This window comes from Trachurus japonicus, chromosome 13 (genome assembly GCF_045865225.1).
Source record: "Trachurus japonicus isolate A0001 chromosome 13, Traja_1.0".
NCBI lineage: Eukaryota > Metazoa > Chordata > Actinopteri > Carangiformes > Carangidae > Trachurus > Trachurus japonicus.
In genome coordinates, this window is record NC_140919.1 from 24,849,096 (window position 1) to 24,867,535 (window position 18,440).

The 18,440-nt window shown below is 41.1% G+C and overlaps 3 protein-coding genes across 3 annotated transcripts; 1 reads left to right on the forward strand and 2 right to left on the reverse strand.

The window, feature by feature from the left end:
• Positions 1 to 2,546, reverse strand: bloc1s3 (biogenesis of lysosomal organelles complex-1, subunit 3). Its single transcript, XM_085795532.1, has 5 exons — positions 2,464 to 2,546; positions 2,158 to 2,273; positions 1,557 to 1,746; positions 1,073 to 1,173; positions 1 to 652 (listed from the first exon to the last, which is right to left on the reverse strand). Exons 2-5 carry the CDS (start codon positions 2,269 to 2,271, stop codon positions 467 to 469), a joined length of 591 nt encoding a protein of 196 aa, XP_085651658.1. The 5' UTR covers positions 2,272 to 2,273; positions 2,464 to 2,546; the 3' UTR covers positions 1 to 466.
• Positions 2,547 to 2,639: 93 nt separating this feature from the next.
• trappc6bl (trafficking protein particle complex subunit 6B, like) lies at positions 2,640 to 5,127 on the forward strand. Its single transcript, XM_085795534.1, has 7 exons — positions 2,640 to 2,846; positions 3,169 to 3,266; positions 3,387 to 3,454; positions 3,536 to 3,653; positions 4,116 to 4,199; positions 4,380 to 4,473; positions 4,618 to 5,127. The coding sequence occupies exons 2-7, from the start codon at positions 3,171 to 3,173 to the stop codon at positions 4,647 to 4,649; spliced, it is 492 nt and encodes a 163-aa protein (XP_085651660.1). The 5' UTR covers positions 2,640 to 2,846; positions 3,169 to 3,170; the 3' UTR covers positions 4,650 to 5,127.
• Positions 5,128 to 11,035: 5,908 nt separating this feature from the next.
• Positions 11,036 to 16,343, reverse strand: LOC146976023 (mRNA decay activator protein ZFP36L1). Its single transcript, XM_085795535.1, has 2 exons — positions 16,109 to 16,343; positions 11,036 to 14,255 (listed from the first exon to the last, which is right to left on the reverse strand). Exons 1-2 carry the CDS (start codon positions 16,163 to 16,165, stop codon positions 13,017 to 13,019), a joined length of 1,296 nt encoding a protein of 431 aa, XP_085651661.1. The 5' UTR covers positions 16,166 to 16,343; the 3' UTR covers positions 11,036 to 13,016.
• Positions 16,344 to 18,440: the final 2,097 nt, after the last annotated feature.

The window sequence follows — 18,440 nt, forward strand, 5'->3', positions numbered from 1 at the left end:
TTAGTGTATACCATTGAGTTAATTTTATTTTACAGTTTTAACAAACATGGGAGGGTGGGAATAAAAAAATTGCAATTAGTTATGAGACAAGTGTATAGCTCCTTCCTTGGCCTGTCACAGAGGACCAGAAAACAGCAAAAATAGCTAAAGATTTGCCCTATAAATATCGGTTCTGTAGTTTCAGACATTGTGTTGAGTTATATCAATATTTACAGAGTAATGAAAGTAAAACATTTATATTGTTAATAAATTCCTATGTGAAATGTACACCAACCCAGACTGTAGCCCTGGAAGAGAGATGCAAAACAATGAGATGACAGGTGTTTTTCATTCCTTGACTCACACACAGTACACTTCATTCAAGTTAAGCCAACGTGCCTCTTCTAGAACTTGACTTCTACTCTTTTATATTCACAGACAATATGTTGAAATGTTTATTTTCAAAATATCTTTACAGGTTTGTTTTTTAAGGGACAGGCGCTGTATAATTATCTGGATCACTGATGTTAATATCAGGCAGTATTTGACAGCTGGTGATAATGTCAATCTTCTCGGACACAGCCTTCAGGTCGTCCAGAATTAATCTGATGCTGTGAGAGGCGTTGATGATGGCGCTCTGTGACGTATTCAGCTGAGCGGTTGCACTGCGCACCTTTCACAAAAACAGTCAAATAAATAAAACGCAAAGCTGTTGATGTAAAGTTAATGATCATTGTAATTCACAAAATTGTGAGACCTGCTGTGTCACATTGTTACACGTTATTTTGTGAGCACTGTGTCACTTTTTTTTTATCATATTAAGTTTTACTGCAGCCTCTTAGAGGCAGGTAATTTCCATGTTTCTGACATTTCAGGAAACACTCCTGGATTCTCTATCTAATACAGGTTCAACACTATGCACCACTGGTCAGATTGATGTTTTTGTATAGAATATTCTTTGTTCTCGAATATTTTCTTTTTCAGTTCAACAAAAGTGGTGGTGAATAACTGAAGAAGAATTTGTGGTAATGGTGTGAAGTATAAAAGGTTTTTTGGAGGACATGAAGTTTATAAAATAAGTGTTTCAGCATACCTCCTTGGCAGCACCGCCATAAACCTGCCGTACAGTCTGTGAAATGTCATGATAGAGCCGGCTGTTAGACTCCCGCAGCTTCTGTTGTAAAAGGGTGTCACCTGGAAAGTTGAAAGGATGGAAAATTAACTCGTTGATTTGTCAGTGATCCATGACAAAATATTAATGAAACTGCATGAAAAATGCAAAAAAAAAAATGTATATATATATATATATATATATATATATATTTGGATGCTTTAAGACGATACCAGCAGTTTAACCAAGGGGGACCCCTTGACCTTTGAAAAAAACATGAGACACTAAACAGTTCAGAGCTTTAAATTGCATCTCATATACACCAGTTAATGACTCCACACACATTTCAATCATACATCCAGATTAGCCTAACTATTCACTGGTTAAGCAGACCTTTAATTTGGGATTTTTCTGTCACACATATAATATTATGATTGTAATAATAATTGTTATAATTGTGACTGACCTTGTGGCCTGTGTGTGGGGCTTGGCCTGTCTTCCACTATGGACTGTATATCAGGATGGTCTCTGACCACGATAAGAGGAGGTAGGTCTCTCCTCAGTATCTGGGCGGTCTCCTGGATCACCGCTGAGACCCGGTCCGCCTGCTCCTGGTCCTCACCCTCGCTGTCTGTTTCAGACGCCTCCCCAGGAACCTGACAGCATCCGAGATCATAAACAAAACCGGTTGTAGTTTGTTGACTACAGAGGTGGAGACATGGTTTGCTGTTCATTCACACGTACACATAGGCTCAGACTATTTTTTTTTACTGGAGCACACTGGCCCCTAGCTTAAAATTTTAGGAGCATGAGCAGACAATTATAGGGGTGCACACTGTAAATCGACTTGCAAAGCAATTATTCACATTTCCTTTTAATATGATCCTCACACACATTGGCTGTCATCTGTAATGACAGATACCAGATTCTTTGAGCTGTCACTTCCACGTTTCAACAGTGGTTGTGCATGCGCACGTAGATGAAAAATTGACTTGCACTGTCTCAAATGCCCCCATTTAGAGGCAGTCTGGACTCTGGAGCCCTGAATACATAGCTTATACACGCACCTTGGCTCCAACGGAGGCAGCAGGTGGAGCGGGCAGGGAGGTGATGTAGACTTCATCATCAGAGTCCGTCTCAGACGCCTCACCCTGAACCACTATCTGGTACCTACTGGACATGACTGCACACACAAACACAACGAATCGGAGTTAGCTAGAGTCGACTAAACCCAGATTGTTACTAAATAGCGTAATAACGACACTGGATCAAACAAAACAACGTTTTTCTGAACCGAGGAACTAAAGGGTAATGTTAGCTGAACGCTAAATATCAAAACGTAAACTGTTGGAAAAGAAAAAAAAGTGACAAACCTTCTTTGTGAATTCAAAAACAACAATCACATGAGCAGTACGGAAGTAGTTTGTTTTCCGACCGGCACGTCACACAAGACGTAACACGTAACGTAAAGAATGTTACTCGTAATCTTTACCGGCGTACACCGAAATTAAACGCGCTTTCAAAATGCTGTAAACGTAGGCAGGCAATGCGGCAATGTGTTTATTAGTGCGGGAATCGTATGAATAATATGTTTAAGTACTTGGTTAGTTCGTTATTGTGTTTCCCCATAGATATATCTATATCTATATCACCACCGGGTGCTAACTCCGCCTCAGAGGAGCGTCCTGGCGTAAATATCGAGCAGAACCAAAGCAGCAGGGTCACTTGCTTCGGCTAGCCTACAATTATCTGACAGGTACAGTAAATTCAGACATACAGTCAGTCTAGTTTATTAAGTTTAACTGTGTATTTGACAAACACACATACATTGTTTCCACATATTTTTCCTTACGTTATGTACGTTAACTTACCGTAACAGAAAAAGAAACCGTTGACCACGGCTTGGACAATGTTAGCAAACATCACGAGCTAGCTGATGCTAATAATGTAGCTAACGCTAATCTGCATTGTTTTTGCATTTACTCATGTTATCTGGAAGCACTGCTACTTATATTTGATAAACTGTTGTAGTTCAGCTGTATGTTTGGTCTGTGTAATAACATATTTGTGTTTGTCAGGAATGACGGACGAGGCTCTTTTTGAGTTCCTCCATATGGAGATCGTGTCCCATGTTTACAAGGAACAACAGTCCAGTAAAGGGGAGATGGACAACAAGGTGTGTTCAACAGTAGAATATGCTTAATACAGCTATTTACAGGACGCCCCATATTAACACACATGTAATATTAAGTCTTGTTTACTAAGCTATTAAGCCACTTGCATTTCCTTTCCTCAGGACAGAGCTGCTTGTGTGTCTGTCCTGGAGGGCATGGGCTTCAGGGTGGGACAAGGACTGATCGAGAGGTTGATTACCACGAACATACTAAAAGTTTCAACAGCTTTACGTATGTCTTCAGTGTCTTAATTGTTGTCTCTTCTGTCCAGGTTGACCAGGGACTCTCCCAGTTTTAAGGATGAGCTGGATATAATGAAGTTCATCTGTAAAGACTTTTGGACAAAGGTGTTCAAGAGACAGGTTGACAACCTTCGAACAAACCATCAGGTATAAATTAAATTGTAATGACTCAATCAGTAGTTGGCTGCCAAGGATACAGTGTGGTTTAATGAGCCTGTGGTTAAACAACAATTATCTCTCCAACCACTGAGATTTCAGGCGCTAAGAACTCAGTCGTGGAGCATGAATCCTTTCCACCAACAAGAATAAGGATCTCTATAGTGAAACATTAAGTGAAACATTTTGTTTATTAAGGCAATGAGTTTCCAGTAAAGTCAGTTAAGGTCATGGATTATCTTGAGGTTCCCTGTAGACAAACCTAAATGTTGTTTGCATTCAGTGTTACTCTTCAAAATGCAGTTTGTATATCCTTGATACCTAACAAACATGTGAAGTTTAATATTTACACTCCACGGGGAGGTTTCAACTCCAGACTTGGCTGATAGATTTAAAATTGTAATAATTATACATTTTGGTGGTTACTACACTTCTGTATATTTTCCACCACAGGGTACCTATGTTCTTCAGGACAACAAGTTTTCGTTGCTGACTCAGCTATCCAGTGGAAAACAGTACCTGGATCAGGCTCCTAAGGTCAGTAAAAGCTCTTTTTCTATCTTTCTCACAAACATGCACTAAAAGACGAGTCTAATGTTGGATCAGCCATCAAATCAGAAGTAGGAAATTCTTTGTTTTCATGGTAAGGTACCAAAGCCATCAAACCAGTTGCAATAACTTGGGGCTAATTTGTGTATGTGTGTGTGTTTTTCTTAGTATCTCGCATATTCATGTGGCATGGTGAGAGGGGCTCTGTCCAACTTGGGTCTGGATAGTGTGGTAACAGCTGAGGTCTCTGTCATGCCATCCTGTGAGTATGATTATTATGATTCTCTTTCTCTCTCAGCCAGGTTGTTACTCTTCTATGGTATCCTTTACTTAATCATTTGAATTCCATATATATTTGTGCTGGTCAGAATACATTTCTCACCTCTCCTTCATTTTGTCTCGCCAGGTAAGTTCCAGGTGGTGATCCAGAAGTTGTGACCAGATCCTCTTCGCTACCCTGGTGCTGACGAACAGGGTCCTGCAGGGGTAGGCAGATAACAGTTCCTGTCCGCCCTCTGGGCAGTCCAACCACAGAGGAAATCAAACACCACCCTGATTTCTACAGGAGGGGCAAATAGGACTAGCAAGGTTCTGCCGGTAGCCCAGTTTCCCTGGGCGAACAGTTGTAGCCAGAGCTTCCCTTTTTCCTGTGGTGCTCTGGTTTCAAACAAGATTTGCATCTTGGTTTTGACAGAGGTTATTTCCCACTTGATGTTCTCAACATTAGTTTTACGTAAGTAAGTGAAGCCCAGCCCTGACCAACCCATTTGGTTGAGCTTTGAAAAGAAATACAGATTGTCAGTGGCTATGAATACAGTAATGTGAATGTAAATGTATTGTCAATGACAAGGTAATTTAATATTCTTTGTGATGTGTTGCAATGTTGAGTCAGACAGGATAGTTACTTTTACGAAATACAGTAATTGGAATTGGAAAATAACCTAGGACAAGACAACTTGCTGGACAATAATTGCAGACTATCAACTGTCATACAATTTCATTAACAGCCATCCAAATAATTTCCAGCGAGTCTTTGAAAATCATTACACTTGACACATCAGGTTCATTATTCAGCATGTTTCTCTTCACCCAGCACCTGGTGCTTTGCTCTGCCTTGCAGCAGATTGCCTTTAGGACTTGGGTGTTTCTTTCATGCTGGCAGTCATTTAGATTTTAGTTCATTTTAAGGTAAAATTTTAAATCCAGAATGAGTTGTTGGCATTGTCATTTCACTTTAATCATGTTATATTACTACATATAATACGTTTCCAAGCCCGGATTTCTAAGAACCTGCTTAATGATTGTCACTCTCTTCCTTTGTAGTGATGTCGTACTTCAGAGCTGACACTCAAACTGGGTTTACAGGTTACAATTGTTTTTGTACCAAGTTGTTCATTTTTGTTCTTTGTACAGCATTGATTTGTTAACATACAATAGTAAGATTTTCCTATAATACAATAAGCTGAAAGTTTGAATGAGTGGTTTAATAAGGCTTTGAAATCAGTTTACATTGATTTCTGGGTTACATTTATGAATGACATCTTGCTTTGGATTCCTCACATGAGCCCTATTATTTTTGTCATTAAAAAATAATTATTGCTACTATTGTTGTTGTTAATTATAATAATTTGATTTTGTCAATTTAAAATTCTGTACAAATGAAAAAATAATGGTGTGACATGAAAAGTACAACAACTTTGCCTGTTGACCTCCATCAACACAGCGATAAACAAATTCCTCTCTTGTGGATGTAGTTGCCTCCTTGTGCCACTAGAGGGATACATAGAACAGTCATTATTTTCATGTCTGTTGCTTTACCAATTTACCCATTTACCATTTTGCGGAGTTATGTCCAGTGTCTCCTTGTTTGTTGTCCCTCGTTGTCTTGCATCTCTGCTTTATCTTTTTCTTTTTGATGTACTGCCAGTGTTTGTGTGGTAGAGATGGTTGAAAACAAGTGGCTGCAGTGGTGTGTGTTTTCATTATGTTTTGTGTGGCAAAATCTTAAATGGAAAACAGTTATTCCAATTTTTTTTTTTTTACATCTCCTCAAGTATGTGTTATTGATATCATCAATCTGTGATAACACAAGATGTGCATGCTGTGTACATATATTTATTCCATTCAAGATGCTTTGTTTATTAGAGAGAAAAAAAAAACTATTTTCACTATATTTGGAAAAACAACAAAATGGTGCCAAAAGTTGTAGATATGACTGTAAAAAACAAAATGCATGTCTAATAGAACTGTCTGTTGTAAACTGACTTGTCACCTTCTCTCATTTCATCACCCATCTGCATAAAAACACATTTAACAAAATGCAATAGCAACAACTGTTCAATCTCCCATCATCCCTGTTTAAATTATTTATATTACTTCCATTGTTTTGATCCCTGTCATGAGCTTGGTATTAAGAGGTCCTACTGCATGGGTGTGCTACAGTACACCACCACTGAGGTACTCTGTTCTGTCACAGGGAAATCATGGCCAGTCTTAAGTGCTCAACCAGTTTCAGTCAAATCCATCATCAGATTTGGTTTAGTGTAATTGGCTATTATAAATCTGGTTTTCAATTATATTTACACTTTGTATTGGCACCACTCTGACATTGTTGCCCTACTTGATGGATTATGGTGCTTTTATTTTTGTCTCTGCTCAGATAAATTATCCCTGGTTGTATTCCAATACTCCACTGAGTAATCATTTAACGCAATAAAGGTCTTTACATGCAAATTTATCAAGTTAATTTGCTCCTAATGTGAAAAACTGCTGCGGTTGCTACTTTCAGTATGGAAGTTGAAATTTACCGTACAAGATGAAACCCTGCCCCAGTATTTTGTCGAGACATAATTTGGCCAGGATGTGCATAAAAGGAGACACCCTCTCTGATGATAATAGCAGTTTGGTGATGTATCAATTAATAATGTCACGGCCATTTATGGTGTCTCTGCTTTAGACAATAGAACACATTTGTTTAGAAGTGTCAGTCTTTTACCAAAATCAAAACAATAGCCACCTAGCTCAGCTGTTTGTTCACAAACTGCACCACAAAGCTGAAATGGTTGACATAAAACGGGGGAGGAGACAGAGAGAAAAGGAGAGAAAGAGACTTAGACTGCATCTTAAACAGGCGCTCCAATTTTACACATGAAGAGTTTTCTCATCATGCAGAGCTCCAATCGGCCTGTAAAAACAGTTGTAAAATGGCTTCTGGGGCTCCCGAGAGAGCTTTTAAAAATCTAAGAAATGAACCCTGGTGGGGCTTTGAGTCTGGAAGAGGGGGCCTAATAAACTAGGTGCCATTTGTTACATAACATAAGATATAGGACTTGACGAAACTTCATGAAATTGCAATGCTATACTGTGATGTCAACTCTCTTGTCTTAAATTGTGGTTTAGTACTTGAAGTGATGATGTCCTTACATCAGTACTGAGGCTCTCAAGAGAAGAGTACTTGAATGAGCTTAAGAGTACAACAAAAGTTAAATAAGATCCCTGGTATACTAGTATACCGCCTCTCTACCCTGCTCATCTCTGTGGTACAACATAAGGGATGTGAACGGGATATTACCTTTTGGAACTTCTCCACAACTAGGCAGTGAAAGAAGAGAACAGTGAGGGAATTGAGTTAGGCGTCTGCAGAAATGTGCAGCACCTGACCATAGACCACTCTTTTGGCCATTTGTTGCAGCCCATTAAACACTTAGCCCAAATCCTCTCTGCAAAGAAAGGGAAAAAAAGTCAGAAGGAGGGATTAGAGAGAAAGCCTGGGAGGGGGGTGCAATTGTAGAAGGTTGGTGGAGGAGGAGACTGAGAGAGGGGGCAAGAGAAAAATGAGATGGAGAGAATGAAGAGCCTCTACAGGAGGCTGGAGGGAAAGGTAGAAAAGAGAAGTTTATTAGAGGTGGGGGGGGGGGGGAGCAGTATGGAGGATGGAGTATGGTGTTGATGCGAGGGAGAGGAAGTGTGTATGAGGTACCTGTACCGAAATGTCACAAATTGTAAGAAGTGAGGGAATGTGACAACAGAGCCGATGAGGGCTGAGCAACAGCTGTTTTGTGCTGCTCTCCATGGCTTCGCTCCCCTTCCTCCTGTTTCAGCCTGCATCACAATGTCATTAAGACGCTCACAAAAGGGGGGTGGTGAATGGAGGGAGGAGAGGGAGGGGAGGAGAGACCAGGAGAAAAAAAAAAAGGATGTGGGTTTTGCAAGTAAAATCAGCATTCACTCTCCCAAAATGATGACTTGCTACAATTCAGTAACACTGTCCACATGGACTGGCTGAAGCCTTTTGTAGTGTGAGAAACTGACACAGGCCATTGACCTGGCTTAGGATTCTTTAAAAAAAAAAAACAGCTCACTTTAGTTCAGTTGCTTAATTTGCTGGAGATCACCAGTTGTAGGCCTTAAAATCAGTGTTGTAGCCTGACAATGAAAATGTGACACAAAGGTAGAGATGGTAAAATAGCTCTCTATAAAATGCTTCCATTCCTGAATGAGCCAAGTATCCTAAAGCTAGGCCTAATAGTTAGTTGATAGCCTATTAGTAGCATTGAGCTAAACTAATTTGCAGATGAATATTCATTAAGATTATTCAGCATTTGAAAATGGGATAAGTAGCCTAATGTATTGTTCTCCAACAATTCATATTTTGATGCCTGAATGTTAACATACTCAAGTGTGCCATAAATGTTTATTTCATATAAAATTAGCATCTTTTTTCTTTAGTAGCAGCACCAGGTTAAAAGCAGTGGTGTAGGAAACTCAGTTAGCATTTACATTAGTAATTAGCTGACAACAGCAATGGTAGTGAACAAAAGGGAAAAACTGCTGGATGACGCTATAGCATTATAGGTCCATTTTGCTATAAAATTATTCTGAGTGACTTTAACTCATCAAAGATCTGACATCTGATTTTCATATTTTCTTTATTTCTTAACTGAATTGTAAGCTATAAAAAGTGTTATATGGAGTAGGCTAGCTATGTTAACGCCATAAAAAGGCTGGTCATATTTTTCCCAGTAGCCTATTCTTACAAGTGTGCAGAAGAACAGGTTGCTGTACTAAAGAGCCTGTATGATCTAACAGGATGCCGCCCACATTCATCCCCCCCCCCCCCGTTTTTTAGTCTCACTACTTCTTTTTCTTGCCACCACCGTTACCATTTTTCCCTTCTCATCTACCTATTGAACTTCCTCCACTCATGCATAGTAAGAGTGAGATTCTCTGTGTCACACCCACACAAATACAAACTGTCTCTCGGGGCCATATGTTGACCCGCAGTGGACCTGAATACAGCCATCTGCCTGCCTTTCCTATGTCCCACAGGGCAAGAGTGTGGGAGAATGTCTATCACGCACAATACAGCATACACACACTGAGGAACCTTACGAGCACACACATGCCTTTAACCCCTTCACAGCCACTAATCACTCCCAGACAGCCAGCCCATCTCATGTTAACAGTGACAAGATAATAGCTCTTGTGTGTGCGCATGAGAGAGGGATTCCTGGAGGGTCAGCCATGAGTGTGCATCTTAGATCCTACCGCTTTGGGGTCTTTGTTTTTTTTGTTGTAGTTTTCTTTAGTGAATGTGTTGACCAAGATTTTCTTTACATAGCTTCATTTGGTGACGACAAAATGGGTTTTGTGGTTTAAGATGCAAACAAAACTCACGCTTCTAAAAGGCTGGTGTTGTACACCTATACAACAGATACAAGCTAAACCACTACTCAGCTGGTCGCACAGAGCTGAGCCACTGAGGGAGGTGAGGGGATGTAACTGAAGCACAGGAGAGGGAGGAGAGTAAGAGGAAGGATGGAATCACTGGAGGCAGTGAGGGAGAGGGGAAACGGGTGGGAGCCCAGGCTTGGTAAGATTAAACCCCAAACAAAAGACTTCTTATCTCCACATGAAATCTTAGTGGCATGACTACACAGACACACACACACACAAACTCACTCATGTACACCAGCTGCTATCCTACCACACAGTGGGTGGGACAAACATGACAGGAGAAACTCTCTTCGTTAAGTTTTTGCCAAACTATTTCAAGTGGATTTGTAATTCAGTTTCCACTACATATTATATATAGTTTCACTTATCTATAGTGTGATCTACAGGGATAGCCACTGTAGCCCTTTTGAATAGACTGTAAAAAAAAAAAAAATAAATCACAATAAAGAAGTTCCTGATAAGCTTTCTTCAAATGAAGCTATCCATTGAAAAAAAAAAATCCAAAGTATGTTGAATTGTTCAAATAGACTAAATCTCCCTTCATGGGTTAGGATTAACAGTTGTAGCCTAATAAAAAAAAATAACTAATACCTGCAATAAAAATCTTTAACACGAGCTGAAAACTATCTTTTTGAGCTCTATGGTTTGCACAGGTGCATTCAGTTTGTGTCCTTATCACCCATCATGTTTACCTAAACTCACTGTCTACATCCCTAGTTCAAGATAAAGTGTGTTAGTTTTAACTTCACTTTCGACATTGTGTGTAAAACAGTTAACCTCAACAGTACAACGCCATTGGGGGAGTGTGATAGAATTAAAACCGTAAATGACAGTTCACTGGTTTCCTGCTTCCTTCCTTTTTGCTGCTTGCACCTGAACTATCACAAGTGTGATAACAATGTTGCAGATATACTGTAAGAGCAGACTTTACAAGCAGGCAAAAGTACACGAGCGTCATAACTTGTGTGTTGCTGCATCAGCATATCAACAAGGTCTCAGAGCAGCAGAGGTGTCTGAGTGGGTAGATTAGATTAGAGATTAGATAGTTTAAAGGTGAACATGGAAAAGAAACCAAAATAGTCCCTTAAAAAAACACAAAACTTTATTTCCAGTACAAAAGAAGCAAAAGAAACCCAAATATATTAAACTTGATACAAGCATTAACAACTCAAAGTCCTCTATAAATACGTTAAAATAAATTAAAGAAATTAATTTACTAAAGATTATCACCTTCAACACTGAACAGGCCTCAAACATGTTGATGAAAATGTAATTTTAAATAGACCAGTAACAGCACAGTGTCTGCTCTTCTAACAAACTACATCATAAACACACATAAACAGCCAAGAAACAAGTTCTATAACACTAAGCATATATACCCTAACCCTACAGTATGCTGGATCTAGCACAGTAAGGCAACGCACCTGGGAGCACAGTATACATGGATGTGACAGCGCTTCACACTTGTAACAGTACAAAGCCAGAACAAGAGGCAGTAATACTGAATGACAGAGAGAAGGGAGGTGGTGGGGTGAGACTCACAAAAACATGAATATTCATCAAAAATCTAAACACCGGTGGTGCCTGTGGACAAGGGAGGAAAAAAACCCACTCCTGGGAATGTTTGTGTTTAAGATAATCTAAAATACATATTAGCACCACAAATGTTTTGGGAAACTTGCCAGAGGTAAAAGCAGGATTGTTATGAAGTAGTCATTAGACTCTGTTAAACCTCACTTCAGAGCCAAGTGTCTTGGAAACCCAAACTGAGCTCACGCCACGTCAGATTACAGAATACTACATGAACAGTTGATGAGACTTGAAACTGATTTGGGTTAAGTGTCCATCTTTGATTCTCAGTGCAGATGGATATTCTGCAATGCCTGCTGCTCGTGTTGGCACACATCACATGCTCCTCTTTCTCAACTGGCAAGTCGTACAGATCGTGATATGTCATAGACATGCGATTTGAAAATAGTATGATGAAGCCCATTAGGCTTTCGTTGTAAGCTCACCCCAAGCTCCTCTTCCCACTCTCATAGGGCAGGTTAAATTTGGTCATTTGGCATTTTTTAAACTAGTGGCAGTTTGTCAACAATGCACGAGAGACAGAAGAACACTTTGTAGGTATCTTGAACTCACACTATTTCATGTGACTAAAAAAAAAAAATATATATAAAAATAACAAACCTCACATCCCTCCACGGATCTCACATCTCTCATAACAACCCAGCAAATCTTATTTCAACACAAACATGACCTGTTAAAATAACCATGCAGGCACTTCAGCTGTTTAAAAACTTAACATTCACTTTAGGCCAGTGATAAATACAACCTCAGACTGTCCAGTTATGCGGTGGGGGTGGGGGTTCACTAGCTTATCAACACAATACTGCGTACAGTTAATGGAAAAATCATCTACAGAACATAGGTCAACATGTGTGTTTGTCCCACCATAATGAATAGCTACAAAAAGATGTCTTTGGCTTCATCACGTTCTTTTGATTACTTAGGAGATGCTGATAATATGTAAATATGAGAGAAAGGTCGGACTAAACAACAGACTGCACTGAGGTCAATCACACTGTGATTACAGTATCTGTCTCGCCATCTGCTATCTCGCCTTACTGTTTCGATAAAGCATCAGACACCTCCAGCACTATTAGACTTGTATCTCCATATAGACTCTGTTTTAGTGGCAACACAGTTTGACTTCTACATCCCTGTGGCCTCTCTTCATCACACGACAGTGGCAATTTAGCCATCAATATCAAACGGGCACATTTCTGCCAGTCTATTCACTTAAGTCTTTGTTTCTTTGACGCTGCACAGGTGCAGAGACCATCCATGGTGTCCGTCCTGTCTCTCTGTGTGACAGGGGAATGTGTGTTTATGTGTCAACGGTATGAAACCTGCATGTGCTTTAAGCATGTGTATGTCTGTGTGTGTGTGTGTATTGTATTAATTGTGTTTCAACAGTGTGTTCAAAGTGAGCACATGTCAATGTATGTAAATATATATGTTTGTGTACCAGCACACTGCAGCCTCAAGGCAGAACCAGGTAGCTTCCTAAGGAACAGAGAGCTGACTGAACACAGCCAGACGTCTGGCATTGCCATCATTGATGCCGCCGCAGGATTCACAGCCGCTGAGAGAGCCAGAGGGGCTGCTTCTGTCTTGGTCCTGGTCTGACAGAGACGTGTAGGACAGGGATCTGGCAACTAGTGGTCCAGAAAAGACCCCAGGAGCATCGGGACTCTGTCTCAGGGAAGGGGAGCCAGTAGGAGAGAGCCCAGACGGAGAGCAGCCAGAGTCAGGAGAAGGCAAGAATGGAGACTGGAGATCTGCCACGGTGGCGTGGCCCGTGGGAGGCTGATACTGGTGCGCAGTGGAGGCCTCGAAGGCAGAGTCCATCTTGAGGAAAGCATGAGACAGGAGGTCAGTTATGTCGGCACAGGAGGGAGGAGAGGCTGAGGGATCAGATGTGAAAGAGGTGGTGGCAGGAGGAGGAGGAGGAGCAGTGAGGGCATGCTGAAGGGCTTGCTGAGGGGCAGAGGGAAATCCAGCAAAGCTGAAGCTCTGTCTGACAAGAGGGGGTCTGTGCGCGCGGGTGGAGCTAGGTGGCTGCTGGGAAATGCTTGAGGAGGAGGATGATGACGACGAGGAAGAGCGGGAGAAGGAGTGCTTTTTCTCTTCCTCGTTGTTGTGGACAAAATGGCAGCGGATCCCGTAGGGGCAGAAGCCGATGGTGTGAAACGTACGGCACGGCTCAGTTTTGTATTTTGGATGTCTGTTGAGATCCCGCAACTCATCTGGCCCGTGGGCAAACTGGCACTTCCCACCGTACTTGCACAACCCGTTTTCTGTGAACGATCGACACAGTTCAGTCTTATAGCGTGACGAGGAAGAGGAGGTGGAAACAGACGAGGTGGACGAGGAGGAGCTAGCGTTGAGTGCAGTGGGGCTGATGTCGCCTTGGGAGAGCTGCAAGTCAACCCCGGGCCAGCCTAGACTTGCTGCTGTGGTGCTGCTGGTCTCCACCATGCTGACAGAGCGCTGGGCAAGGAAGGCTGACTTTCCCCACTGGGAGGAATTGGAAAGCTGGGAGGGCAGCCAGCTTTCTGACTGCTGCCCCCTTTGGCTGGAGGTCAGAAATACACCGACAGAAGGATCAGTGGGGCAGGAGAGGGATGAGAGGGAGAGTGATGAGTTGCTACGTGGCTGACCGATGTAACCTGGTATTCTCCTTCCCAGGCTGAAGGACGGTAGCTGTTCATTTGACTCCCTCAGGTCCAGATTGAGTAATTGCTATAACAAAAGAGCAGACAACAACACATTAGCCAAAAATTCAAACATTTAACATCCAGCAGTGATTCGTTTATAAAATGTCTTGAGGCATTTCATTCCTGACATCCATTGACATTTCACATAGAGACTACGGAGCAATTAAAGCAGAGTTATGCCTCTGATCAAAATCTACAAGGATGTAATTCTTGGAAGTTTCCGCACACAAGCTACAATAAGTTAAAAAAAAACAAAAAAAACTACATTTATCAATGGGTGACAGTTACTAGTACATAGGAATGCTGATCAAATATCCAAGGGAAAGTCATGATATTATAAAAAAAAAAACTAGTTTGACTGTTGTAAAAATGTATTACAAGCTAATAGTATACAAGTAGTAAAAACCTGCATGTGTTTACTCTTAGGTGATCAACTCTGAGACTGACATTTACAAACCAGTCATAACAATGAGTCATTTGAGATCTGGGGTAAAGTTGTGGTAAGTGAGTGACAATCATGCTTCTGCCTCAAGTATCAATAAACATCCAGCAACAATCTCTTATGCCTCCCTGAAATCCACACTAAAAACAACCTGAGGTTTAATCTGACATCCGCCACATATACCTCCATCTTACACTGTGGCGGAAATAAGTACGACTCTCACTATGCAGTTATACACATCATCATGTAAAACCCTTGCTATTACAGAGTACAACACCACTTCCTCGAAGTTACAGCTTTAACAGCGTTGAGGAGTTATCTTTGCTGTCAGCGCTGCTTCACAACAATAACTGGTCCCTCTTGGTTGTCTTTCAAGCACAAAACTTACTTGTGGTTATTTATGGGTATGTTTTGATTCAGCCTGTTTAGTTTAGTTTAATTTAGTTTAGTTTATTTCGGTCTTTGGTTTGACAAAGCACCGTATTGTGCAATAGAAATTACAACTCAACCTAATAAATACAGCAGCCAGACAAGGTCCATGAAAAGATGAAAAAATAAAATAAGCAAATCAAAAATCAAAATAAATAAATAAATATAGTAATAGACATTTAGACCTAAAGTGTGTCTGCTGAAGCATAACTTACTTTGTTTACCCTATTACAAATCAGGTTATGTTACACTATCCAATCTACTGTTTAATTTTTATCATGTAAAAAACCCCCCAAAAAAACACACTTTCTAACTTATATGAGTTGATCATCCTACATCTAAGTGTTTTTTAATGTGGTTGTACTACATGTTTTTAAGGTCATTTTCCAGATTATTCCATAAATTGACGGCTGTTACCGTTGTGCATCTTTGTTTTGTGTTGGTTCTGATTTTTGTCTTTGTGAATCAACATACCCCTCTGAAGTTGTAATGACTTTGTTTTTTTTTCTGAATACAGTCAGGCAGCATGTTGTTAATTGTTGTTGTCGGCGTCGTTTACAGTTAACAAGCCCTCCTGTCATTACGTTTGTAACCTGCTTGTAACCAGTTGTTGAAGAATTTCAACCTAAAGTGGTTTAACAAAGACTTTTTTAAAAATCCAGTTTAACGGGCCCATGCTGCGGTGCAGAGTTAACTCCAGTACAAACTTCGCTCCAACTTTGTGACAAGTTAGCTTCAGCTCCTCCAGGCTAACTCTTGGCGCACATACAGCAGCCGAAATCTCGATAAAGACGTCGATTGAACAATAAACTAATTAACGACACGACAACGGGGCCGGATTTAAAAGAAAAGAGAGAGTGAGAGACGTTAACGGATGAAGAGCGCAAACAACGTAAAGTTAGCCGCGTAGCTAGCTAAGCTAACATTAACCCCTACAGTGACCTAGCCAACTTTTCCTCTTTCACTCTCCGCTCAACTTTTCTCTACTCCTCTTTTTGCCGTCTTACCTTGCACATCATCTCCTCCAGGTCCGCAAACTGGTTGAGCTTGGGGTAAGATGGCATTGTTGTGTGGAGTTATCTAAGGCTTTCGTCCGATCCCCGTCTGCCCCCGCGGTGATAGACGTGGGCAACTCGCTGGCATGAGTTGGTCAGAAGTTTCCAGCAGTGTCTGCAGTGTCAAACAAGCCCAAGGACCAGACCACGTGTGGATTTAAAACCTAACAGCGCTCGTTAGCCACTCCCACTACAGCAGCTAGTCACTCAGTAACGTTACTGGAGCTGCTTGAGGGCAACACAGGCCCCAAAACATAGATTCAACAACGGCTGGTTACTGTTTTTGTGTCTTTTTTTTCTTTTCTTATTAGTTTAGTGATTCAAGTAGCCCAGTAAACTATTTCAGCATTGTGCACCTATAATTTAATAATATTCACAGGCAATTCTGTAATGATGACCTACATTATTAGCAAGACAATTTTAACACCATTGCCAGTGAAATAGGGTGCTAATTGAGGCACACGTAGGCTATAGGTTTTTTACATTAGCTAATATATTATTAGGGACTTTTATTTATAATATATTTAATTTACATCTTTATACAGCTAATAGGTGCATCAAATATAGGCTAGTTAATCTGTGGCCTCAACCTGATACTGTAATAAGTGGTTCTTAGTTGAGAGGTCGCCTACAGGCCTTGCCATTGATAACACCACTGTGAGGATGTGGCTAAATATCACTCTTAGGCTACTATCAAATTAGGTCTAATGCAATTTGACCTTTGATTATGCCCACTTGTTGATGAAATCCATTCACACTTGGGTTGGGTTTAAACTACAGATAGACTATTCCTTTTTTGTTGTGCTGAATTGTTTTAAGCCAAATAATGACTCCAAAGTCACAGGTAGCTAATTACTCTAAGAGGTGCCACTGGTTGTAGCTCAAACACCAAAAATGAGCCACAAGACATAGAGATAATAATGCATTCAAATAAAGGCACCCTAAAGAAATGCTTTCCACACAAGGATGAAAAAAACATGGGCAGGAAACAGGAGAGATGATGGGTAGAAAGACGGAATGGAGACAGCCTAGCCCTTTGAGACAGACAAGGAGGAGCAAAGGCTTTGATTTCAAAGGTAGAAGTGTGAAAAATTCCACCGCAGAGCAGAGCCACAAGAGTAGGCTATCTGACAGTCCTACTCACACAACACACACACAAATGCACGATTGTTCCCCTTGCAAGGACCAGAAATAATTGTATTTCCTTAAATTCAAATCATATATCCAATTAAAACATCAGCCTGGAGGAATCATCAAACTTGGTAATAACAATACAAGTCTTATTCTGCTCCAATCAGGCATTTGGTCCTCACTAGAACTTTATGGCGCATTTCCACTAGCACGGTTCGGCTCGGTACGGCACGGCTCGGCGCGCTATTGCGTGTTTCCACTAGCACGCAGTACCTGCAACCGGGTACATTTTTGGTATCACCTCAGCCCTGGTTCCAAGCGAGCCGAAGCGTTACTAAAACGTGACGTCAGCCGACTGCCTTCCACTGATTGGCCGATGAGTGTCGTCACTGGAAGCGACGACCGACAACAGAAATGTTCCTGCTGAAGCTGTTATTACCAGAGAATTTCTAATATTTAGACTGGCTCTGTTATTACGTGACTTTATTAAGTTTTAATATTTTTTCATGCGAGAAAGTAACTGTTTAGATCCCCATGTGCGGTTAGTTTATCCAAACGACGGCTGTTTAGAAGTTTGCCCCGATGTTTTTCGGAGAAGTGAAGCTCCAGGTCCGAGCAGCGACCGCGACATCACAGAGGCAGCAGCCCGGCTCCTGACGTGCTCCGCCGGCCAGCCTACCACCGTCACCCCGAGGAGAACAGACCGCTAATTAACTTCCCCGGTGGGTTTTAGAGGTTTACCACCGGCTGGTTAAACTCTTAAATGTTGGTCTCATTGATGAAATCTAACAATTGTGGCTGTAGCAGAAGTTTGTTTGTGGTTAGACAGAAGAGCAGCACTGCCTTGGGGTCTGTACGCACAGAAAACACCACATTTACATCAATAAATAAATGTTTTACAATGAACCAGGCCGATCTCAGAGCTGGCAAGACTCTCCGGTAAGGCATATTGAATGGTTAAATGCCGTTAACGGGACGAGAGCAGTCAAAACGGCGGTTTAAAGCTAGCTACAGCGAGGGTAGGTTCACTTCCTGTTTTCAAAGTAAAAGCACCAATTCTATCGTAATGGCTTTCCTTATGATAAAAGGCAACGGGTATTTTATTTTGTGAAAATAACCGGAAGTGCGTTGCTCACTACGGCTAGCTTTAGTA